Below are 26490 nucleotides of genomic sequence, written 5' to 3' on the forward strand. Positions count from 1 at the left end.
ATGTTCCCAAGACAAATTTCTAAAATACAATTTGGTGTCCAAAATACCTGCTGAAATATTCTGTTGTGTTCATGTTATTGATTATTGCGATTTCAGGGTTTACAATTTTTCTTGCGTTTTAACAGCAAATGGTCTTTCGGCAGCCATTTTGGATGCCATTTTAAATTTGACAGTTGTGAAGGAAATGATTTCGATACACAACTATTTTTTGCTATCTAAAGCTTTCTTTTCTTGGAATACTTTTGCAAACGTAGCCCTGTTATATCTCTTAAACATATTGTGTTAGCCTTTTTTTTTAAATATTGATGAACTGAATGCTTGGAAAATAAATCAGGAAATGACAGTTGACACTCTTAGAGATCGGAATGTGCGTGTGACATATTAGAATATTAGCAATATTCCACAGTAGACCAGGAGAAAAAGCTCTGGGGCGAAAGAGATGTTGAAGACGTTGGTGATGATGATGATGCAACTGCAGCACATTCGAATGGGAGAAATGGACAGGAGGGGGACGGAGTAAGAGAGGAAATGTCCGTACAATTACCGTGACTGCCAGAAAGAGGCTAATCAAATGGCACTTGGCACAGCGGGCCTCTGCTCCACGCAGCTGGCAGAGGAGGGAGAGAATGGGCTTTGACAGCGGGAAGAAAAGAAGGGAGGGAGGATGTGAGCCGCACAAGAGAGGGGATGATGGCTCCGAGGGATTTGAAACAGGAAAGCTTGTGTATGTGGTGCCGGGGAAGGTGTCTCACTGTGGAGAATGGGACACAAAATGAGAGATATTAGTCCTTTTGAAAGTGGAGAGAGGGAGGAGGGATGGATGTGGAATGGCTGAGATGGTGGTGGAGATGTCATGGAACAGGATATAGGTGGTGGTACTGTCTTCAACACACTGGATTCAAAATTACCCCAATACGTTGGGTATTGTTCTTTTGTGTCTAGTTGGCTCTAATGACAGTATCCCAACAGCAGTGGTGGGCACAGTTCTGTTAATCTGCTAACCGCTAATTATCAAAGCTAACGTTTTCATTATCGGATTAACTTTTCAAATAACTTTGAAAAACATCAGAGGACCAATTAGCTTCCGATAAATTTAGGCATGATCATTTTTAGACCGCTAACACATTTTTACAGGCATAATGAATACAGCTAAAAACATTTGTGAAGTCTGAAATCAAACAATTTAGTGCCGACCTGTTAAATGTTTTGTAGCAGACAGACAGAGGATAGAGTTGGTTATAGGAGAGAAAGGAAGAGAGAGAGAAAAAAGGTCATTTCTCTTAACACCATACAGACTCGCTGGCATATCACACAAGTCATCAACAGGCATGCAGTTTTAACTTATGGTTAAAATTTTAACCAAACTAATTCCAGACAAGTTATTTAAATTAATGTCACATCTGCCGTTTTATAAAGTGAAAATATCAGCTGTATGTTTTAGTTTTAAAGTAATGCACTAATTTTGAAGGTTTTAGTGTTTGGACACATGCTGCAGTGCATTATGGGTAAAGTTTCACGACAGGAGAAATATATTGAGATGCTCTGATCAGGATGCACTTTAACCACTGCACAGGGACCGCAGCATTAAAGTCTTTGTATATTGTGCCTAAAACTCTCGTGAATATATTCTCTGGGTTTATAGATGTTGTTATTGTGTTTGTTTTATGTAAATATGCTCAGGTTGTGTGAGCTGCGATCGCTTCCTGTTCATGTCGTTCTGGGGGAAAGTGAAGTTTGCTCTTTAACGTCCTGGCCAGTTGATGGCAGTATTCATGGCAATATTCGTCCAATTGAGCTATCCCATAATCAACCACATCACAGAACTGCCTTGTGTCCTGGAATGCAATCTAGTACCCGATGTGGATTAGTAGTGTGGTGGGGGAGGTGACGCATGGCGCCAACATATGCTTCTACAACTCACCTGATGCCAATGGACTGCCACCTATTCCATCATATAATTCTATTTAAAGTCAATACCCCACCCTGTTGTATGAAGTTACCAATATTGACTATGAGCTGATGGGTAATCTGCTCACTCTGTGAATCCTGCCACAACTTGGCAGCATATGCTTGTAATATTTAATTCTAAACGCGTGTCATGTTTTAAGTTTTGCATGCCATCTTACTTTTGGCCAATTGCACTACTACAGCACTAACTCTGCAATTCATGAGTGGGTTTTTACAAGTGTGTGTGTGTGTGTGTGTGTGTGTGTGTGTGTGTGTGTGTGTGTGTGTGTGTGTAAACTGGCAGAGCAGAGTTTAATAGAATGAACGGAAAGCTTAGGCAATCAAAGTCCAGAGAGAATCTTCGCTGGCACTCGGCAGCAACAAGATGGCCAGTCAATGCTAATTTCAATAACTCTTTAATTATTGGTGTCAGAGCTCCTTTGGATCAGCCCATGCCGCACGAGCAAGCAAATGAGAGCAAGAGGGAAGAAAGGCATGGAGATAGGGATTCTCAGTACTAAAATATTAATACAGTATGAATGATGAGAAATGCTGGGGGAGACAGTGGGGGCGGGGGGGGAGTGGAAGGAAAAAAACAGTGATGGGAAAATGTCTCTTCGAATATTGATGCTGGGGGCTTTGGTTGTAGTGGGACCAACATCAATCTTACCTGCACTTTTGATTCATCTGAATGACGTGAATTTACGATTCTGTATCTTAGACTATGAATTCCATACATTCCAAGAACATGGAATATTAGGGCGATCCAGGGGAGGTGTACTATATCCACTGTGAGAAAATGTTGGTTATGATTGTTCTGCCACATGGTACATTTCCATGAGCATGACCCAGAGCATCAGTGCTGACAATCCTGACAATGGGTCAAGAGCAAGACCAAGGGACCACCCACGAATCACCTTGTGGTAGCAGATGCATGGCTACTCATTGGAGATGCCAAAGCTTTGTTGATCTGCTTGGGTGGTTACCAATCAGTACTGTAGAATCTAAACAAATAGACACACCATTGTAGGGGTATGATGTCTGTACCCAAAGGTAAAAAACATATCCTGCAATGTAGGAAAGTGGTCCCTAAGGTGATTACTCTTGATCTTGGTTTAAAAATGGGTCCAAATCATTGTCGATCATGTTTGTAGGTCAAGTATTTATACCCCACTGGGGTACAGAAGTAGCAAATATATGGCTACACACTGGAGATGGCAATGGATTCTTGATCTGCTTGGGTGGTTACTAATTAGGACTGTAGAAGGTAAGCAAATAGATGCATCTTCATAGGGGTATCATGTACCCATAGGTATGCTTGTCAAAAACATATCCTGCAATGTAGGAAAGTGGTCCTTAGGGTGATTACTCTTGATCTTGGTTTAAAATGGGTCTAAATCATTGTTGATCATGGTTGTAGGTCAAGTGCTCATACCCCAGTTAAGGTGGCACCTATTTCCAGCTGGGTGGACTGGGGCAATGCAGATCCAAGGACACAGACTCGGAATCAAACCTAGGTCTACAATCGTAGATACAAGAAGATAGATCAGAATCTGTTTTGCAGCACAGGAGCCTATCAAAGTACATTTAGCCATCCAAAAACAGCATAACATCACAGAAACATTAATAAATCAGATTTTTTTCTTTCTCTCGCTCTTTGGCATTGACCCTGAGAAAGACGAACATTTGTTGCGCTGTCGGTGGTTATAAAACCAGACTAGCCAATTACATTCCACTGTAGTGTGACAGTATTTGATATGTGTTCCTCAGTCTTTTAAAATGCTTACATTTTATTAACTTCACAATATGACAGGATGATTAAACTGAAGTCAAGTGAACAGACAATGCAGTAAATCAGCAACACTCCAAAACTACAAACTAGTAAAGTAAACCAGAAGACGCTGAATTGAGAAAATTTGGATATTAAAAAATGACTGAGAATGATTCATTGAAAATGATAATAGCTGTGGATTATGTTACTAGTCGATAAATAATCAACTAATCCTTTAACTTGTGCAGCTCTATTGCTGATGTTTATATGGATCAGTTTCTTTGATGCTCATGGGTGATTTGCTCCTGATTGCTAATCTTTGTTTCTGATCTTTGTTCATGATCACTCAACTTTGACATAGGTTTGGTCTTGATTACTAAAATTTAATGCTAATCACTTTTCTTTGATCCTACCCATAGATACGCATCACTGACCTTTGATCCTTATCACTTTTCTTTCACCCTGACCTTGCAATCTGCTTGCTGAAGTTTGATTTTGTTTGCTGATATTTCATTATTGCTTTTGTTCCTAATCTCTAATCTTTAACACTAAGGTCTGATCTTGATTGCTGATCTTTGATCCTGATCACATTTCTTTGATCCTGACTGCTAATGTTTGATCGGGATTGCTGATGTTTCATCGACTTTTTGCCTCTTGCATGTCTGGTGTGGCTTTGATTCTGTCAACAGGATTGTCATGAATTCAGCAATCAGACATGAAAGATGAAAAATCAAAGGCAGGATTAGGATCAAAGGAATAAAGATCACACATGGAACCTCACTGATCAAAGGCAAAAAGCCACCACTGTATTTGGATCCACACAAAAAACACTCAAGATTTATAGTTACTCCAGTTTGAATCAAAGTCAGTTGTACTTTTGAGACAGATGCCTACAAAAACATCCCTACATTCGCGGCAGGAACATTACCGTATTCAAGGTGTGTTTGTTGCACCCTGGCAACATTTCAGGTCTTCACTGTAAAGAGTGACATTGATATATCTGTAAAAATGTCAATGAGGTTATGTGGAGACTGCAGAAAAGAGTAATACTTTCTTTAATGAAATAAGCAAAACTATTACAAGAAAAGCCAGAAAGTGCAACAGAATTATTGATGCAAAGTAAACTTGGTCAAAGAGAAATCAGTTTGGGAACAGTACATTTGAATATAAACTCTGGCCCAAGGAAGTGTGTGTACTCTGCAGCATGCTTGCCTGAAAAAAAAACAAACGCCCACACACGCCGGCTTTGTCGTTGCCCGCACCGCTGCACAGCAGAAGCTTCTCCTGCATTTGCGCGTCTAGCTGCACTGAAGAAGCAACGCTCCACTAAACACACAGATATGCAGGGAAGGAGAACGAGTGGGATGCATAGAGGCCCAATGTCTAATTAACTTACGGCCTTCGGAGGACGCGTGTGTCCTTAAATCCGAGGCAAATGTTGACCAATTTGGGCAGGGGGGGAGTCCTGCGGTGGCGGTGGGGGATGTTGCAGAAGGAGACGCCAGTGCATGGCCAGTGGTGAATGAAGGGATGGAGTTGTGTTTTCCAAACTATTCTGCAAAAATATGATGGTTTCCATTGTGATACTTAAAAACAGGCCTTGGTATACGTTAGCAGTTTACTCTGCATAGTATTTTAGATTGTTGTGATGCCGCGCCAGTGCTGTGAGAAACAAAATCCCGCTAACAGATGCTGTTAGCTATTGTGGACCTGAGCGTTTTATTCCAAATAGTTGAGGTTAGTCGGTTTTGCTGTGCTGTTAATTGTACTAAAAGATCATCTAAGAAGTCTGCGCTCCAGTATTTCCATCAAGTGAAATTTTCTTGTGTGTGCAGCGGATTTATGTTTCCTTTTGAGAAGTGCGGATGGACCTGGGGCTGTTTGTTGGTGTGACGGATGCAGCGACACACAGCACGGGCAGATCTGACCATTGGAAATGTTGTACGCATGCTCCCACTCTGGCCAGAGTAGGAGCATATGTACTCTGGCAGTGTTAATTTAACACTGTCAGTGATTTTACTGTGTACTCCATTTGTATCTATCTTGGTAACTTTTATTGGCATGGTTAAAAGTAATTTAATGTGGTCTCTATAAGCACCGGCTCTCCCCATCTCCTTCGTTAGCAACGGCTCAGCTAAGTAGCAGCACTGTTTACGCGCTCAACCCAAATTGTGAAAGTCACAGTGAAGTTGAACAACAAAGTCACAAAGAAACAGAAAAAGGAGACATGAAGAAATGGAGAGGGAGCAAAGTGACTTCGTCTTTTAATTAGACCAGACGTGGACTGCTGCCTGCAAGCATCACGCAGGCTAAGCCTAAAGCAGCGACTATAAAGGGAAAGTCACTTTCAAGCTCCGTTAATAGAATGGAGCCCTCGTGAGAGTAAGCAGAGGGTGGCTTTTTGCTTATTCCTCTCTGTGTTCAACCTGTTTCAAGGTTGGCTGTACCGGCTGGTGTTACCCCGGCACACAACACAGTTAGCATACAGCAGCTTAGCAATATCATAGCGGCAACGTCGCACAAATGGAGCTGCGTGCTAAGCTTGGTGTCATATCAGTCTTGTGCTGCTAAGCAGGCTGTTCAGCGAGTTGTGAAATTGAAATGTAGCCTCGGTTATTAGATAAACAGCTCCTCACCGTTACTGCTAGCTCACTGTCAATAGCCACCGTAGCGTCAGCTAACAGCACAACCCGTTTGTTGATTAAGAGTAGCGCCGTTATGTGTATTCAAATGCTCCGGCGAGTTTTGTCATATCGCTAAACAGGTGCAACTGAAAACAAGACTTGTGGTTAAATATTCCATTTAAATCCATTAAGCCACGAGTGGGGACGCAGAAAATTGCGTTTTCGCTGTCGTGTGGAGCCACAGCCTGCAGGCTTTTATGCAGCGGTTGTATCTAAATATAGTTAACACTTTTATGCCTGGAAACTAATCATTTGATTGAAAAAAGCAACACCTTGTGACTTCCGCACAGAAGATACACACTAAAAACACTTTAGGACGTCTCACTCCGTGAATCACCGCAATTATAGCCACTCTCCAAGTATCGCATCTGTGAAGGCGCTTAAATGTCAATTTAACCGTCACCATTCTGCCGGATTAAACAGGCGTCCAGATTATACTGTACGTACACTATCTATACCACAAGTAAGGTGCTCATGAAGCTGCGGTTAAATTAGCTACATATGACAGCGACAAACAGTTGATTTTGTCACTTGATGTGCATTCCTGGGGCGTGCACACACTTCAGAGGTGTTATTGGTTAGAAAAACAGTGGTTTTTTTTTGGGTTTAAAAGTGTTTTATTTCTTGCTAATCCAGATTATACTGTACGTTTACACCCTATCTATACAACAAGTAAGGTGCTCATGAAGGTACAGTTAAATTAGCTACATATGACAGCGACAAACAGTTGGTTTTGATCAGGATATGTCATTCAATGCGCATATTAAACAAATATGTAGGACTGCTTTTTTGCATTTACGCAATATCTCTAAAATTAGAAAGGTCTTGTCTCAGAGTGATGCTGAAAAACTAATTCATGCATTTATTTCCTCTAGGCTGGACTATTGTAATTCATTATTATCAGGTTGTCCTAAAAGTTCCCTGAAAAGCCTTCAGTTAATTCAAAATGCTGCAGCTAGAGTACTGACAGGGACTAGAAGGAGAGAGCATATTTCACCCATATTGGCCTCTCTTCATTGGCTTCCTGTTAATTCTAGAATAGAATTTAAAATTCTTCTTCTTACTTATAAGGTTTGAATAATCAGGTCCCATCTTATCTTAGGGACCTCGTAGTACCATATCACCCCAATAGAGTGCTTCGCTCTCAGACTGCAGGCTTACTTGTAGTTCCTAGGGTTTGTAAGAGTAGAATGGGAGGCAGAGCCTTCAGCTTTCAGGCTCCTCTCCTGTGGAACCAGCTCCCAATTCAGATCAGGGAGACAGACACCCTCTGTCCTTTTTGCTAAAGCTTATAGTTAGGGCTGGATCAGGTGACCCTGAACCATCCCTTAGTTATGCTGCTATTGACTTAGACTGCTGGGGGGTTCCCATGATGCACTGAGTGTTTATTTCTCTTTTTGCTCTGTATGCACCACTCTGCATTTAATCATTAGTGATTGATCTCTGCTCCCCTCCACAGCATGTCTTTTTCCTGGTTCTCTCCCTCAGCCCCAACCAGTCCCAGCAGAAGACTGCCCCTCCCTGAGCCTGGTTCTGCTGGAGGTTTCTTCCTGTTAAAAGGGAGTTTTTCCTTCCCACTGTCGCCAAGTGCTTGCTCACAGGGGGTCATTTTGACCGTTGGGGTTTTTACGTAATTATTGTATGGCCTTGCCTTACAATATAAAGTGTATAAATATAAATCACAACTGTTTGTTGTGATTTGGCGCTATATAAATAAAACTGATTGATTGATTGATTGATATTTTTCTCAGAAGTCAACTTCTCAAATGTATCTAGCAGGTAATGTGAGAATTTCAGGTCTTCTGGTACATTTCCTACTTGAAACCCAAAATTCAGTAAAGGAGGTATTTAAAAGGTCAGAAATGCTTTGACTCCAAGTATTAATTTAGAAAAATTTCGATTTTGAGAGTTTGTTGAAAGGATGGAATTTCTCCTGACAACCACACCTCACAGTTAACGATTCTCCAAAGAACAAATCTGTCGATTATATGTTCATTACTATATTCTAACTAAGAATGTAACAAGCAGTCACTATATTTACTTCTTTTTCCCAGTATTTTATTACCAAGCCCATCAGATATGGCCATCGAGTGTTGCAAAGGCTTATCGTCCATCTGTCTGTCTGTCCGTCTGTGCTCAGCATAAATCCAGTCCTATTAATGGCAGGCTCTTGAAATTCACAGGGAACATTCTTGGGACACAGACCTTAGACAAATTCAAAGATCGCTAACCTTGGTGTATTTTAAGGGGTTAAAAATCACATTCTGTTTCAATCTGATCTGTTTTATTTTTCAGTGACGCGGGTGACAGCCAATCAGAGTCGAACTGCACCATGACGTCAATCGCTGGTCTCTTCAAAACTGATTTGTTTTGTGTGTTTACATATTTCCCATATATTATGTAAAAACTAGCAAGAAATAAACACTTCTAAAACTGAAAATGGTGTTTTTGGAACCTAATAACACCTCTGAACGTATTTACAAGACATTTAGATGAGGTTAGCATGGTGACATCACTTCCTGGTGTAGCTACTTCCTAACAGCTTCATTTCTGGTATATTATGTAAAAGCTGGTATATTATGTAAACACTTCTAAAACTGAAGACGCTATTTTTGTAACCTGATAACACCTCTGAACTTATTTACAATTTATTTCGATGAGGTTAGCATGGTGAGGTCACTTCCTGTTATAGCTACTTGATAACAGCTTAATTTCTGGTATGTTATGTAAAAGCTAGCAAGAAATAAACACTTCTAAAACTGAAAATGCTATTTTTGTAACCTGATAACACCTCTGGAGTCATTTACACAACACATTGTGCGTACATTAGCTTGCACGCTAACGTTCGCTAACTCAGAGCTAACTTCCTATGGAGTTAAATTTGTCTCATTAATAACTGCAAATGCACAGAGGGTGATCTACAAATATTCCTTGATTTTCACAGCATGCACAAATTGTACATAGGAAAATAGGATCTTAATAATTTATTAAACAACGGCAAATTATAAAGAACACAATGCTCATATGGCCGAGGGTATTTTACCATTGTGTTATATTTTTATTTATTTATTTTTTTACCAGAATAAAACTATAGATGATTCGCAGTCATAAAATAATATTGTAGGACAGCTCACTTACAATTCTCCAGTTCTGGCCACTTTCTTGTTTTTTTATTATTGACAAGCCTTCAGAGGGAAAGTTTAACATTTAGCTAACAGCTTTCCAATACATCAACAGATTAAATTCCATTTAAGCTCCTGTATCATGTTTGTTGGCCACTTGGTGAAACCTCACAGTCAATGATTTTTATATTTACCGTCAAATGTCAGCAGGAGTATTGATCAGATATTGGTGTAAACAGAATGCTGGGGCAGCAGATTCTTGTAAGAATCGTTCATCTGATGATACAACCAAATTTGGTAGAAATGCTTCTGAGAAGTTCTTTTCTTCAATAAAGCCATTCATTGCATTCAATTTTAAAATAGCCTATTTGCGTAAATAAAAACACATTGGCAAGCAGATTTAGATGATTATGCTACAAAATAATTAAATGTGATGCTACTAAACACAAATGTAACATTTTGATATATATTTTTGAGTCATCTTTATTTTTAAAAGTAATATTTTTGTGCGGTGAACCTATTTTATACTGTCTTACACTGAACTCACAAATTTACACAAAACATAGTAACATTGGAGGCCATGACATTAGTCAGGCCATGAAATTTAATTTCCTTGACACTACATGACATTAAATGAGGCCTACAAGTGTATTTAAATTGTAGATTATTAGAAATGTAATGACCTTATCTAATGTAAACACTTGTGTAGTAAACACAATATTGCAAATCCCACGTAGTCAACAGTACAATATTTATCAGGTACAACATTGATGATACATTCAAGATTATGCAAATATGTGATCAAAATACATATTTCTAGGTGCCATCTTGAAAAAAAAAGAGTTAGCCATCTTGAAAATTGACGTAAATAACAGCTTTTTTGTAAAATGTAGATCAAGAAGTACCAAGAAGTGGTGCTTGTATCACAAAATGAAAGGTTGTTATGATATGAAGTTGTACATTTCATTTTCACCCATTTGTTCAACAAATTATTCCACCATAAAAAAAGGTTTGTTTTCAAGACAGCACAAGATATCTGAAGTATCTGAGGTCACAGAGTGTACCATACGCGTGGAGTACGTGTTAGCTTCCAGGCTTGACATGCCCCCCTGTTTGTTTAATAGTTAAAATGTTGTCAGCTACACAATGCCCCCAAAAAATACACTACTTTCCCTTTGCACAGAGTAAATGCTTGTCTATTCCTCTGTGGGCAGTTACATTTTTTTTTCAATACCAGGTTCAAGAGGTCAGTGTCTTTTCACGACAAGTTTTGCTCATTAAAACTCTGTGCCTCGTTTGCACTTTTCAGAATTAGCTTTTGTCTCTTTCAACTTTGTTGTCTTTCCCTCAAGTTTGACTTCAACTTAAAGTTTTCTCATTGTTTTCTCTCCGGCGGTAAGTACTCTATGTCCTTGTGGTGGACGCATACTGTGATGGTGACCGCCGTTGAATGATGGCAGAGGAAAGAAATATACCCCCCCCCCCCCCCAATGTGTCTGCAGGGCCGTTTTTTCCGTCCCAATGTCTCCAGCCAGGTTTCGAAGAAATTAACTTCAAGAGTTTTGAACTGATTGGGACAAAAAGTGAAGGAATGATTGAGGGTCAACCAAGGATCTGATTTTGAGTAACATCAGTGACAATTCAAGTTCATTAGATCAGTGCTGATACACAATTTCAATTTAAATCCAATTTAATTTATTTCACTTATATAGCGCCAAATCACAACAAACTAGGTCTAACCTTACCAACCCCTAGAGCAAGCACACAGGCGACAGTGGTAAAGAAAAACTCCCTCTTATGATTTGAGGAAGAAACCTCAAGCAGACCAGACAATTAACATATATTTTAAGTATTTTTATTTTAAGGAATTGTGCTCATAATTCATATTCAGAATTGATTAAATGATATAAGTAACATGCTTCCATTCTATTTCTGGGATATTAACTGGATTCTTGTGAATAAGCTCCCAAACTACTTTCTACCTCAGCTCGTGTTAAGGTTTAGCAATGCCAAGACAGAACCGAAAATGCAGGCAGCAATCAAAAACAGAGGTGAGGTGAACAACCAAGATGATTTATTAATCTCAAACAAGTGAAGACAATCGACCGGCTATTGGAGTGCCACAGGGAACAGGAGTCCAAAATCAAACACACTATGAAACCCAACAGTGGCAAACAATCCAAACTAAGGAAAAAAATGAGGCAGGGGAGGAAGAGTCCAAAAATAGACAAAAACAGAGTCCAAACAGAGCATAGAAGCAGAAGAAATTAACAGTCTCAGGGGAAGAAAGCCAGTGTGAAGAAACCAGCAAGTGAGCCAACCACAGGTGTGCCTTAAATACCAAACAACTGATGAATGAAATGGAAGACAGGTGTGTGCAAATAGTCACATTGCAGACAAACAGGAAGGTGGGAAAAACAAAAGGTATAGAAGGTGAGGAAAGGAAACATAATTCAAGTACAAAAAAATATGTTCAACCATACAGAACCAAAATACAAATCCCAATACACAAAAACCATGGGACTTAAAACCTCAAATGAACTTAGCAGATATCTAAGAAGGTGGAAATTAAAAAAAATACAATGACAAACATATCCTGAGTAGAAGAAATATACAAAACCATAATATAAATCAAAGTACACAATACCAAAAACAACCATGGAACACAACAGTGTTTAAGTGGAAAGACTGACATGAAATCAGAGAAAAAAGGGAGGCAACATATAATCAATTACAACCTACAATAATAACTCAACCATAACCAAAAACTAAATCAAGACAGATGCGCAGAAAATAAACCTGGAACTCACAATAGTGCCAAATCAGGGAAAGCATAACATCAAGAATTAAGAACACAAAAGAGACAAATAATCAAACTACTTGTATTACAATAATTGTGCGATAACTAAAACTACAACCAGAACTCAAAAGAAAGGTAACATGGAACTCAACAGGTAAAAACGGTGCAAACTGGGAGAAGGCAAGAGAAGGCAAGAGGAACAAGATAACAAGACACAGAGGACTGATCCCAATGAGGACAGAGACAGACCAAGGATGAACCCCAAGGGGGACACACACAGATGACCAACAAAGACAAAGAGCAAACCAAAAAGACCGACGGGACAAGACACAGAAGTGATCCGACAGCACACCCGCATATAACAGCTAGTCTACCATAATATTTATGATGTATTCCTAACTACGACAGCCTTTTAGGGCCACATAGATTTCTTTTTTTTTACTTTGAGAATAAAGTCATAATATTACGAGAATAAAGTAGTAATTTTATTAGAAAAAAATCATAATACTACAAGAATAAAGTCATAATATTATGAGAATAAAGTCGTAATTTTATGAGAAAAAACTCATAATATATATAAGAATAAAGTCATAATATTACGAGAATAAAGTTGTAATATTATGAGTATAAACTTGTAATATTATGAGAATAAACTTGTAATTTTATGAGAACAAAGATATAATTTATGAGAGAAAAACTGAGATGAGATCTGTGGCGCAAACTCAAGATAAGGGTCTATTGATGGCCATTTTGGACGCCATTTTGAATCTTAAACCCATGAATGAATTTAGGCACAAATGAGTTTGCTGTGACCTGCAATGGTCTTCCCATTGCATCTCTGTGATATTTAAGTTGTTTATATGTTATTTAAAGGTGTTTTAGTGAAAAACCCTATTTTGGCAGCCATCTTGGACGCCATCTTGGATAACTGGCTTGAGGCCAGGTTTTATTTTTGGGAACATCCTGATTGTGTTTTGGGGCCATCTAAGGAACCTAAAAAAGTTGGTTTGGTTTAGTCCTGTGGGGTGCAAAGGTAGTGGTCGTAGCTCCCCTAGTGTTAAGTTGTACTTCAGTATATGTTTTACAAATAAGGAAATACTTCATCTTTTGGCCCATCTGCACCACTTTATCATTAGTATCAGAACTATGAAAAGAATATGCAACAAAATGTGTCTATTCCGGAGGAGGAACCACACGGACTTTGCCTATAGTTCTGGCAATTAGTAGCTCTCAAAATCACCTCTGTCATGGAGGACAAGATGGCTGGAACTGGCAGTCTGCTTTTTCTCATAAAATTATGACTTTATTCTCGTAATATTATGACTTTATTCTTGTAAATTTTGACTTTATTCTCTTAATATTCTGAGTTTTTTCTCAGAACATTAAGACTTTATTCTCGTAATATTACAAGTTTTTTTCTCATAAAATTATGACTTAAAACTCATAATATTACAAGTTTTTTTCTTCATAAAATTATGACTTTATTCTCGTAATATGAGTTTTTTCTCAGGAAACTATGACTTTATTCTCGTAATATTACAAGTTTTTTTCTCATAAAATTATGACTTAAAACTCATAATATTACCAGTTTTTTTCCTCATAAAATTATGACTTTATTCTCGTAATGTGAGTTTTTTTTGTCAGGAAACTATGACTTTATTCTCATATTATTACAAGTTTTTTCTCATAAAATTATGACTTAAAACTCATAATATTACCAGTTTTTTTCCTCATAAAATTATGACTTTATTCTCGTAATGTGAGTTTTTTTTGTCAGGAAACTATGACTTTATTCTCATATTATTACAAGTTTTTTCTCATAAAATTATGACTTTATTCTCGTAATATTGTGACTTTATTTTCGTAATAGTTTGAGTTCATTCTCGTAATAGTTTGACTTTATTCTTGTAATATTATGACTTCATTCTCGAAGTCTTAAAAAAAAACCTCAATGTGGCCCTAAAACGCCGTCGTAGCTAACCATAGTCATTCTGAAACAACAACAAAAAATCATTCGTCAGATTAATTTTTTGACATGTTTATGCAGAGGGACAACAAAAAAGTAAAAAATCAATAAATAAAAAAAATTAAAAAAATCCTGACTTCTTCCTTTTAGCTGCTTCTGTTTATGCTCGTAGTTGCTGTAGAAGATTGTGCATTAATCCTGATTTGGCACAACTTTTACCCTGTATTCTTAAACTAACGCGACTTCAGATGTATGAGGAGAGCGGCGCGGAGGTGGCGTCCAACCACAGACTATCTGACCAAATACTTAATAAACTAACAAATGCCTCATGCCTTTCCCAGCAGTTCATCGGCTCGCGCCTCAAAGCTAGCGTAGGACACTCGCCGCTGTGCGTCGAACCAGCAGGCCCGTTTGATTCACGACGCGAACATTGGCGCTTTCATACGCTCGGCACATTTCCCGCTGCTCTCTGATCTTACAGTTGAATCGCTCCTCCAGAGCTGCCGGATACTTTCTCAGCGGGGTGCGCGGTGCTTGTCAAAAGCTAATAGAGGGTGACTGTATATGCACATGTGCTTGTACGCGTGGGAGTGGGCATATGAGCGAGGTAATGTGATGTGACGAGAGGATTTGCCAGCATGTGGCCATCTCCATTCTGAGATATTCTCACATGCACACCTTCGTCTTTTTCCCCCCCACACACTTTTTTTTTTCCATTTCAGAATCCTTTAAAACAACCTAATTAATCCCAACATGTAATCCAGTCGGCCAAAAAGCAGTAAATTAAGGTTCGTTATGTGTCGAATAATATCCCACGCAAGTCGGATGGAGCTTTTGAAGCAGCACATCTTATTAAAGCTCTTCTCTCTACGTGTGAGCAAAGCTCAGTTTAATAATGCATGCTGTGCTTTTAACACTAATATTAAAAAAAAAAATCCTTAAAATTGTACTTCAGGGGCAGGGCGGGAAAGAAACATTGATTCTGTTTTTTTTCTCAATGATTTTCTGTTTTTGTCAAGTTTGGGAAGGTCATTTCAGGGGCGGAGCTAGGACTTTATGTTTGGAGTGGTGTTGAAAAGGGAAGGGAGTGTTAGACTAGACATCCCCATCATGTGTTGAGCACTTTGAAAATCTCTGTCTTTTTCCGAAGCAATTTGGTTATTCAGGGTATAAAGTGATTCAAAATGGTGATTTTTTAAAATTTTTTGATCATTTCAACAAAACAAAATACAAAAAAATGGCAGTTTACTAGATCTGCTCATTCATTTACTTCTCAAACCTTACAAACATTTTTTTTATAATTCTTTGTTTAATTTTGTTGGTCAAGTATTTTGAAACACTGAATCACTTTTTGAAGATTCTGTTTGAGTTAGTTTTCACAGTAGGTTGAAACAGTAAAAAAAATTGAACCAAGGCATTGTCATCACATGGCGGTCAGCTGTTTGAATAATTTTATAAAGCATTTGGTTGTTTTGGTGTTTTGAAAATTTCAAAACAGTATACAGTATACTTTTAAATCTATTTTTTTTTTTTTTTTTTTAGCATTTTCACGCATTTCGAAAATGTTTTGTCCCAACCAATCGTTTGTTTAGTTTTTTCAGTCATTTAGAATCACTGAATCACTTTTTATTTTATTTATTTATTTATTGAAGTACCTGTTTCAATTCATTTGGGGAGTAGTTTGAAAAAGTTAATCATTTTCTCAACTAAGGTATTGCCACTGTCCACAAGATGTCACCATTGCATCATGTTGAGCCTTTCAAAAGGGTGAGGGTGATTCTTAGACTACGAGCACTTATTATGTCCTTTGATCATATTGTATGAAAAACAGAAAAAAGGGGAAATTTCACACTTTTATAGTTATCTTTACAATGAAAGTGTGTTAAGAAATTTGTTCTAGTAGTCTATGATGACTTTTTCACCTTTTTTCAGCATCATTATATGCAAATATTGCCATTTTGTGCTTGTCCCACACCCAGACTTTTGATCTTCAATGATAAAAATGAATGGTAAAGAAACGTTTTTTTCTAATGTTTTAAAATATCTCTGAATAAAATATCAGTAAAATAATCAAAACATAATTGGGGTATTCAATGTCATACAACTGTTGTGATTTTTTTAAACAAAATGTAGTTGTCCCACACTATTGCCGTAATTTCCACCACAACACTGTAATGTCCCTAAACAGTTTGTATGAAAGATTGTTTGGGTAGTTTCTGTGGAGATAAACAGTGACATCAGAGCACATGTATATAGCGCCAAATCACAATAAACAGTTGCCCCAAGGCGCTTTATATTGTAAGGCAATGGTGTGGTGGAAATTACATTTACAAGGCCAATAGTGCCCGTAGTTAAAGAATCACCTGTGAATACTTTTCTGAAGCAGTTGTTTCCTTTGGTGTTTAGCTCATTTCAAAACACCATGAATTTTGAAATCTACAGATTAATTTATTTTTCAAAATTTCAGAAGTGTTTTTTTTCCCAAATTACTTGTTTAATATTTTATGCATTTTGAAACACAGATTTCAAAACTGTTTTCAGGTAGGTTCAAGTATTTTCAAACACTAAATAGTTTTTTGAGTCAAGGTATTGTCACAGTCCACTAGGTGCCACCCTGAAACTGTTGAACTGCTTGAAAGACTGAATAATTTTATAATTTACAATTTTGAACATTTTGAAAACTATAATTTACTGATTCCTTTAATTTAAAGCATTTCAAAATTTATATTGTTAAAATCACTTGTTTCATGTAATGTTTCAAACATTGTGAAAGACTGAATCATTTAAAAAAAACTATAAATATTTTTCTGAACAAAGGCATTGTTATTTTCCACAAGTCAACATCACATTGTGTTCAGTTTTTCAAGAGTTAATCATTTTCTAATGCATTTGTTTCATTTTGTGTTTTGAGCATTTAAAAAAGTATCATTTTCAAAATTTACGGTTCAAACATTTTGAAACACAAACACTTTTTTGAAACTTTTAATTAATTTTTGAGGAGTTTGAAGAGTGAATCATTTCTTAAACTGAGGTATTGCCACTATCCACAAGATGCCACCATTACACTGTGTCCAACCTTTCAAAAGACTGAATCACTTTCTGAAGCAGTTGTTTCATTTGGTGTTTAGGGCATTTAAATCAGAGCATCATTTTTTAAAAACATTAAGTGTTATACATTTTTAAATTTTTAATTTCAAGCTCATGAAAGCTGAATCACTCCCTGAAGCAATTGTTTCATTTAGTTTGACTGCTTCAAGGTGCTCAATGTGTCAAGAAATCTCATGATTTGTAATTTTGGAGAATTTTCGGTGGAATTTAAATCTGAATTCCACCTCAAAGCTCTTCTGGGGTTTTGGCTGGAGCATCTTCTTGCCCTTTTTCAATTTGCTCACTGCTCTGAGCTCAGCAACGCATTGCCAAAGTACGTGTGTGTGTGTGTGTGTGTGTGTGTGCGCGCGCGCATCACTTGTATCTGTGGGTTGCTCATTCGATGGCATCGATTCCACATGGGGTGTAATTCCAGCCTCTTCCTCCTTCCCTCCACCTCATGCTTTCATGGTGTAGCTCACAAAAATGAACCACCACCAAAAAGCAGCGGAGGCCGTGACTGACGACTGACAGCCATGCCGGTTGATTTGATCAAATTCAATGTGTGGAAGACAGTAAAGGAAATTTAAACCAAATCTACTGGTATGGAAACCATCCTCATATTTTAGATTACAGGAAGAAACCTTAAGCAGACCAAATCCAGTGGGGTGACCATCTGCTGAGGCCATTCTAACAAAGCAGAACATCATCATGGCTGTAACTGAATGGTACTACACAAAAGTACCCCTGGTGGACAGGTAGGATAAGATGAAGAATTAGTCCCATGTAGGAATTGAACCCACATCTACAGGGTTCAATTCCTGTAGATATATCAACAGAAATGATGATGTCACATTGTTTAGGCTGTAATTTACACCTCATTCATGTCACTTACTGAATTTGTGTTTTGGCGCCGATCAGAACAAACATAATTTTTACAGTTTCTAAAAGTTTTTGACCAGTAAACTGCATTAAAACAAATGTTAGCTGACTAAAAGTTAGCGGAACTAAATTTTGTGGAAGCTACTGTATGGGTAATGGTTTTCAAAATTAGCTGAAAGGATAGCGTGCTCACAAAAACACTAGCTTTACCATCAGCTGATTAGCTAAAGTACACATGTCGCTACATGCTAGGATTTAGCGCCCACTCCCGCTAATTAGATTGGTGTTTCCGCATAGACGTGGTAGCATTTTTCACCCCTAAAGGATACAAGTCTGCCAATGAAATAAATACATTTTAGGCTACAGTATGGAGGATGTAGCGGTGTTTATTAGCAGAAATGGAATATAGCATTCACAGCCATATGTTCCTTTGAATATAATTACCTCCAGTAACGAATTATCTTTTTAAAATTTATAATTAGCTCTTCATATCCATATAGGCATCTGCGCATTCATAGAGGCTGCCATGTGGCACCGCCATGTTGATACAGTTGCCAAAAAGGGACATATTTAGGACATATAGTGGCTGGAAGCCTGGTAGCTAGCACTGACTTGTAGCTGGCGCAGGCTAACAAGTTTGATCATTCAAATTTTTGTGAGAAGGAAGGTCAAAGAAAACAAGGGAGCATCAAAGAAACAAAAATCATGATTGGTGACATCAAAACATAATCAACAACGTCACCACTAGATGGCACTAAATCCTACACACTGTAGCTTTAAAGTACAGTCAGCAACAAAGGAGTCGCTACGTTTCAAGGAACTCATTTCTGTAAAGCAGTGGCAGCTTTCTGGGAGGTTAATTAAAAACTTGACAGCATGCTAGTCAATCTTAAACTCTGGTGCTCGGGTAGTGCGTTCACAGAACAAAATCACAAGATGCGCCGCAGATGGAAGAGACAGAACGGATGCAGGGCATTGACGAATTAGAGATCAGTGTCAGGCCTTAAAACAATCAGCTATTTCTCGCTGCTACCAATTTTTTTTTCCTACTGTTGGCTCTAAATTGAAGAGCAGAAATAATATGGTTGCGTTTATTTTAAAATAATTCATTGAGAGCCGGCTCCAGATTGAGCGCGAGTGCGAAAACGCTCCCTGTCGTCGTGTGCTGATCCTCTCCAGCTTTATCTCCTCCTCTCAGCCTGCTGTTCATTAAACAGACATAAACAAAAAGTGCTTTTTTTTTTTCCTTTTGTGTTTGGCGCGCGGTTCGCCCTCGCTGAGCTCAGAGTACAATCGCAAGCTGTTTGTTGCTTACCATTAGCGCCCCCCCCACCCCCCAACACACACACACGAGGTGGGAGGGGGTCCAACTTAATACATAATTGCAATTGTGCACCGTGGTCCATTTACTGCGCTTTTGTTCTTTAACCATCAGCAATGCAGGCGCTGTTAGGAGGATGCTCTTGGGAGATTTGCTACCGCCCCCCCCCCCACCCCCCACACACACCATTTTTTCACCCCTCTATTACAATTCACACTTTAGCGGAGATGACTTTAAATGTCATTTTCAGTGGAAAAACTCTCACAAGTGCATTTCTCTCTACCCCCCCATTACAGCCCCCCCCCCCCCCCCCCACACACACACACACTACCACCACCAACAATACGTGAACCAAGATCAGCCACATGTTGCACAAATCCAGCCATTCCTGCTGAATAGTAATGATTTGTTGAGTTACAGGTGACGGTCCAGTGGATAAGCGGTGGCCTTGAGGCCAGAGGATCATCGGTTCAAACCCCAGCCAGGCTGGAAAATCATGAAGGGTCCTTGGGCAAGGGAATCTGTGAAGTTTAGTGAGTGCCTTGCATGGCAGCACCCTGACATCGGTGTGTGAATGAGTGAATGTAAGGCATCATTGTAAAGCGCTTTTTATCAAGACTATGTAGTGCGAGGTGGTTCAACGCAACTGCAGAATTCAAATGTAGGAGCTGTGAGTTCGCCAGGGTTTTAATGAGTGTTCAGTACACAATAAGGCTGGCAGTAAAAAGCAACAAAAAACAGGGTCCAAACACAGGCAAGCAGGTCAAAAACACAACAAGGCAGAAACAGAACAAAACTCACAGAAGAAATGCTCCAACGAAGGCACAAGGCACGACAATCTCACAAGGAAGTGAGGGGAGAGGTCCAACTAATAAAGGGGAAGTGATGAGCAGGTACTGCGGCACAGGTGTGGTGGAAAGACCTGCAAGGGGGTAAACAGGAGGGAAACGCCCAACAACAAAGCCCCAGACACAAGACAAGAGAAATCCCACCAAAAAAATCCAATATAAATGCAGTTCATTTACGATGCAGTGCGTCCGGAAAGTATTCACAGTGCTTCAACTTTTCCACATTTTATGTTACAACCTTATTCCAAAAAGGAGGAAATTTATTTTTCCCTCAAAATTCTACTCACAGCACCCCATAATGATAACACGAAAAACTAAGAATTCAGAGCCTTTGCTCAATACTTTCTTGATGCACCTTTGGCAGCAATTACAGCCTCAAACCTTCTTGAATATGATGCCATAAGGTTGGCACACCTATCTTTGGGTAGTTATGCATTGGTGTTTCTACCATACAGTCCGGATTGGTGAATTGCTGCAGAGATGGTTGTCCTTGTGGAAGGCTCTCCTCTCTGCACAGAGGAATGCTGGAGCTTTGACAGAGTGACCATCAGGTTCTTGGTCACCTCCCTGATGGCTCCGTTTAGATGGGCAGCCAGCTCTAGGAAGAGTCCTGGTGGTTCCGAACTTCTTCCATATTCGGATTATGGAAGCCACTGTGCTCATGGGAACCTTCAGAGCAGCAGAAATATTTCTGTACCCTTCCCCAGATTTGTGACTACAGATAATCCTGTCTCGGAGGTCTACAGACAATTGCTTTGACTTCATGCTTGGTTTGTGCTCTGACATGCACTGTCAACTGTGGCACCTTATACACTCAACAAAAATATAAATGCAACACTTTTGGTTTTGCTCCCATTTTGTATGAGATGAACTCAAAGATCTAAAACTTTTTCCACATACACAATATCACCATTTCCCTCAAATATTGTTCACAAACCAGTCTTCTGTGATAGTGAGCACTTCTCCTTTGCTGAGATAATCCATCCCACCTCACAGGTGTGCCATATCAAGATGCTGATTAGACACCATGATTAGCGCACAGGTGTGCCTTAGACTGCCCACAATAAAAGGCCACTCTGAAAGGTGCAGTTTTGTTTTATTGGGGGGGATACCAGTCAGTATCTGGTGTGACCACCATTTGCCTCATGCAGTGCAACACATCTCCTTCGCATAGAGTTGATCAGGTTGTCAATTGTGGCCTGTGGAATGTTGGTCCACTCCTCTTTAATGGCTGTGCGAAGTTGCTGGATATTGGCAGGAACTGGTACACGCTGTCGTATACGCCAGTCCAGAGCATCCCAAACATGCTCAATGGGTGACATGTCCGGTGAGTATGCCGGCCATGCAAGAACTGGGACATTTTCAGCTTCCAAGAATTGTGTACAGATCCTTGCAACATGGGGCCGTGCATTATCCTGCTGCAACATGAGGTGATGTTCTTGGATGTATGGCACAACAATGGGCCTCAGGATCTCGTCACGGTATCTCTGTGCATTCAAAATGCCATCAATAAAATGCACCTGTGTTCTTCATCCATAACAGACGCCTACCCATACCATAACCCCACCGCCACCATGGGCCACTCGATCCACAACATTGACATCAGAAAACCGCTCACCCACACAACGCCACACACGCTGTCTCCCATCTGCCCTGGACAGTGTGAACCGGGATTCATCCGTGAAGAGAACACCTCTCCAACGTGTCAAACACCAGCGAATGTGAGCATTTGCCCACTCAAGTCGGTTACGACGACGAACTGGAGTCAGGTCGAGACCCCGATGAGGACGACGAGCATGCAGATGAGCTTCCCTGAGACGGTTTCTGACAGTTTGTGCAGAAATTCTTTGGTTATGCAAACCGATTGTTTCAGCAGCTGTCTGAGTGGCTGGTCTCAGACGATCTTGGAGGTGAACATGCTGGATGTGGAGGTCCTGGGCTGGTGTGGTTACACGTGGTCTGCGGTTGTGAGGCTGGTTGGATGTACTGCCAAATTCTCAATACACGAGCAACAGCTCTGGTTGACATTCCTGCTGTCAGCATGCCAATTGCACGCTCCCTCAAATCTTGCGACATCTGTGGCATTGTGCTGTGTGATAAAACTGCACCTTTCAGAGTGGCCTTTTATTGTGGGCAGTCTAAGGCACACCTGTGCACTAATCATGGTGTCTAATCAGCATCTTGATATGGCACACCTGTGAGGTGGGATGGATTATCTCAGCAAAGGAGAAGTGCTCACTATCACAGATTTAGACTGGTTTGTGAACAATATTGAGGGAAATGGTGATATTGTGTAGGTGGAAAAAGTTTTAGATCTTTGAGTTCATCTCATATGAAATGGGAGTAAACCAAAAGTGTTGCGTTTATATTTTTGTTGAGTATATGTAGATAGGTGTGTGTCTTTCCAAATCATGTCCAATCAACTGAATTTTCCCAGGTGGACTCCAAATAGGTGTAGAAACATCTTCTTATGTACATGTGATTTCTTAGTTTTTTTTTGTGTCATAAATTTGCAAAAATGAAAAAAAAATCATGTTGTCATTATGGGGTATTGTGTTTAGAATTTTTAGGGATTATAAAAAAAGTCATCCATTCTGGAATAAGGCTGTAACATAACAAAAATGTGGAAGAAGTGAAGGTCAGTGAATACTTTCTGGATGCCATGTAGAAGCTGGAAGTATTTCCACTTATATTTTACTTTCTTTTTTTTTTTTTTTTGCAGTTTTCAGCCGCAATTGAAGTCCAAATGCTGTTTATTTCCCTCTGTGATGCTAATACTAGCTGTTTGACCCTGGAATGGGGAACACTCTTCTGGCAGTCTTAGTTCATTCAGTGTGTTGTGTCTTGTTGCTGTATTTTTAATCCAGGTGGGTCAAAATTCTAAATCATTTCCAGAAAAGGTGAATTCCAGCAATGCTGGCAGGTTACGACTGTAAATACTTTACTGGAATACTAAGGAATAAGATTATCATCATGCCGAAGAGGATTCATTTTCTGACTCAAATGGTTAGAAATGCAGTCCAAAGGCATTACAGCTTTAATATTAAAAGCCATTTTTTCCTCCTTTGATTCTTTCAGTACCATTGAAAATTTTGTCTTGTGACTTTGAAAGGATCCAAAATCTCCAGCCGTTTCTTTAATGGTGAACGACAGACTCCAGCTGTTGAGAATGTATGAATATTGATATTAACGTGAGTTGAGAGGTAAAAAGATGTGAGACCACTTCGCCGCACTCCGCGGTGCGACTCGTCCCGCTGGTTGTTGCGCTGTCGCTGTCATTCTTTCTGTTATGACAGCTGCAGGTGTTTTTTTTTTTTCCATTCCAGACAGAAGCGCACTGTGTCATCCCCTGCTGCTGTTTGGCACGTGTCCATGAACCAAACTGGCTGTTGTGACTGGCAGTGGCCTCACTGCTCATTGCGGCGGAAGGAGCGCACATGCTGCAAACAGACTGACAGGAATTAGCAAAGTTTTTAAATCGCCTCGTCACAGCTTTGTTCCACTTACTTCTCTCCTCTCAACCCCCCCAATTCAGAAATCTTGGCACCAAATTTCAACCCAGCTGTCAAGTCTGTAGGAAATACTTTTCATTTTGACCACGCAACCATAGCATCGTAGGCTAACATGACGCTACACATTAATGGTTTCATGGATTCATTTCCTTTTCCTGAAGGGTGAAAAAGTCCAGAGTGGAAGATATGAGGGTTTTTTGTTTGTTTCTTTTCATCATGGCCATGTGGGAGGCAGATGGCGCCAAATTGGAAGAGTATGGTGGATGGTCAACCAGCTGGATGCCAACATCATGCATGGCAACCACCATAGATTGTATATATTCAAATACTGGACAAATTCTCCATGACGTCACCTATGAGTTTGAGTTTCAAGTTCAAACAGGGCATCTATGTTGGCATCTTGGCGATGGCTGACTCCGTAAACTCCTGGCGAGGGAGATTCGGTGATGCTCAGCTAGCACCATGTGGTGAATGTGATAGCATTTGCAGGCCATCTAGACCTCTTCTTCAAGACACTCCCTACCCAAAGAAAAGCAAGATATTCAAAGGTTTCGACAGTGTAAGATGCTTGACTCCGTGCGATCCACCGAAAATGTTTATGTTTGTTCGTATATCGCCAAAATGGACAGAAATTGTGAACAAATTCAGCCTCAAACCCCTGTAGCACTGCCTTGGCATAGTGCTTGGTATAGATCAGGCATTGTGTCTTTCAAGAACCATACAGGGTGACAAATGACTTTTTGACAAGTGGTGTACCTTCTCGGAAAGCCAATACCCCAAACTTTGGGCCAGGCGAGAGCTGCTTGGGTGCAAACACCAAGGTTCCCCAATTTCTCACTTGGCCCATTACAACGCCCTGCTTAGCTGGTCTAGTTATGGAACCATGGAGGCGCTCTCAAAGGGCTTGGATATTGAAACGTGAAACTGAACAGCTTCAAGCCTTCCAATATCTCAAATATGCTCCTAATTGCGCCTCTGCTTCATGTTACATGAAGATATTGGGCGGTGTCTGCAAAAGCATCGGAAAATTCAAGCCTTAATTAGGGCGCTGCTGGCAGGTGGCATTTCAAATCAGTAATTTAAATCTTTTTTGGGTGTTATGTCACACCTTCCCACAGCTTGTGCCACAATTAATCCTCATTAATTATAATAGTACGACACATTAGAACTTCCTCTTTCAAAATTGCATGATTGGACCTGGTGCAATTTGGATATATTCATAGCAAGGCAGCTTTCATGGTATAATGTGATTTTGGTCACATCTATGGATGTTTGGCAAATTAAAGAAAAAACACAAGCAAAAGAATGATATACTATACACTATGGCCTTAAAGACACCATCTGTTCTAGTAGATTGGCATTCCATCCCTCCACTGACCTCTAAAGACTCTTGCAATCAATATAGTGCATTGAGACATTTCTAACACCTTTGTGAGACACACTGGACCCTAGTTTCCAACCAATGGGGTAACTTTACCTGCATGAATATTTGAGGAAGTTCTTCTGCAGGCACTTGGTGATACAATGGTGGCGATGAATAGTGACTACCACCAACTTTCGCCGCCTTCATTGAAGCATCAATTACCTGTTGACCATTCGACCTTCATAGATCCCTTGCAGTACACACTTAAGTAAGACTTAAGTTACTGTTAGTGTTACCTACATTGCTGTTAGCCAAAGCAACATCTAAGTATTTGTAAACCACATCAGACTCCGTAGCGGCCAATAATATTGTTTGTGTAACATCTGAACAACTTGCTCCTCTCTTTCTTTTTCAGGTAAGGAAGAGTCAGTTGCTACCTTCAAGGGCAACGAGTTTTTCTGCTATGACCTGTCGCTAACGCCCATCCAGAGCAGCACCGACGAGATCACGCTCTCCTTCCGCACGCTGCAACGCAATGGCCTCATGCTGCACACCGGCAAGTCGGCGGACTACGTCAACCTTTCTTTGAAGAGTGGCGCCGTTTGGCTGGTCATCAACCTGGGCTCGGGGGCCTTTGAGGCCCTGGTCGAGCCCGTCAATGGCAAGTTCAACGACAATGCCTGGCATGATGTGCGCGTCACCCGCAACCTGCGCCAGGTAAACATCGCACGGCCAGTCCAGGGCTAACGTGGTGTCAGCCGCACATTTCATGTCGGTGACTTTAATTCTTTTACTTTACCTTCATCGTTTTACTTTCAAACAGGGCACATGGACCGCCTCAGTGTTGTACCCGCCGCTAAAGTTGCTTTCCTCTGTTACAGCAGTCGTTTTCAAGTCGGAGATGAACATGAAGCTGGTTCTCTTTTTCTTTTTAGCAGCTTTACCGACAAGTTCCGCTTCCCTTTCATATCCAGCTCACTCACTCTCAGCTATTCATTTGGAAAAGAACGGAAATTCAACATGGCAGTCATTAGCGCCATCGTTTTGGGTAGTTTAATGCACTGATTGCTTTCTATCTTAAGTATTAGCATAGTTAGTTACACATGAGTAGTTACCATTAGAATATGCAGTCATGCTACTGTTCATGTCCACTACTAACTATTAGTGTTAACTGCATAGAGTTAGTA

The 26490-nt window shown here is 39.8% G+C and overlaps 1 protein-coding gene across 1 annotated transcript in view; it reads left to right on the top strand.

Moving 5' to 3' along the window:
• The window catches only part of LOC117505417 (neurexin-2-like), a 342446-nt gene that overhangs the window by 307855 nt on the left and 8101 nt on the right, over positions 1–26490 (top strand). The window contains exon 5 of the mRNA XM_034165061.1: positions 25719–26020. Within this exon, the coding sequence (XP_034020952.1) occupies positions 25719–26020 (302 nt within the window). The remainder of the gene's footprint in view (positions 1–25718; positions 26021–26490) is intronic.

Source organism: Thalassophryne amazonica, chromosome 23 (genome assembly GCF_902500255.1).
Source record: "Thalassophryne amazonica chromosome 23, fThaAma1.1, whole genome shotgun sequence".
NCBI classification, from domain to species: Eukaryota; Metazoa; Chordata; class Actinopteri; order Batrachoidiformes; family Batrachoididae; genus Thalassophryne; species Thalassophryne amazonica.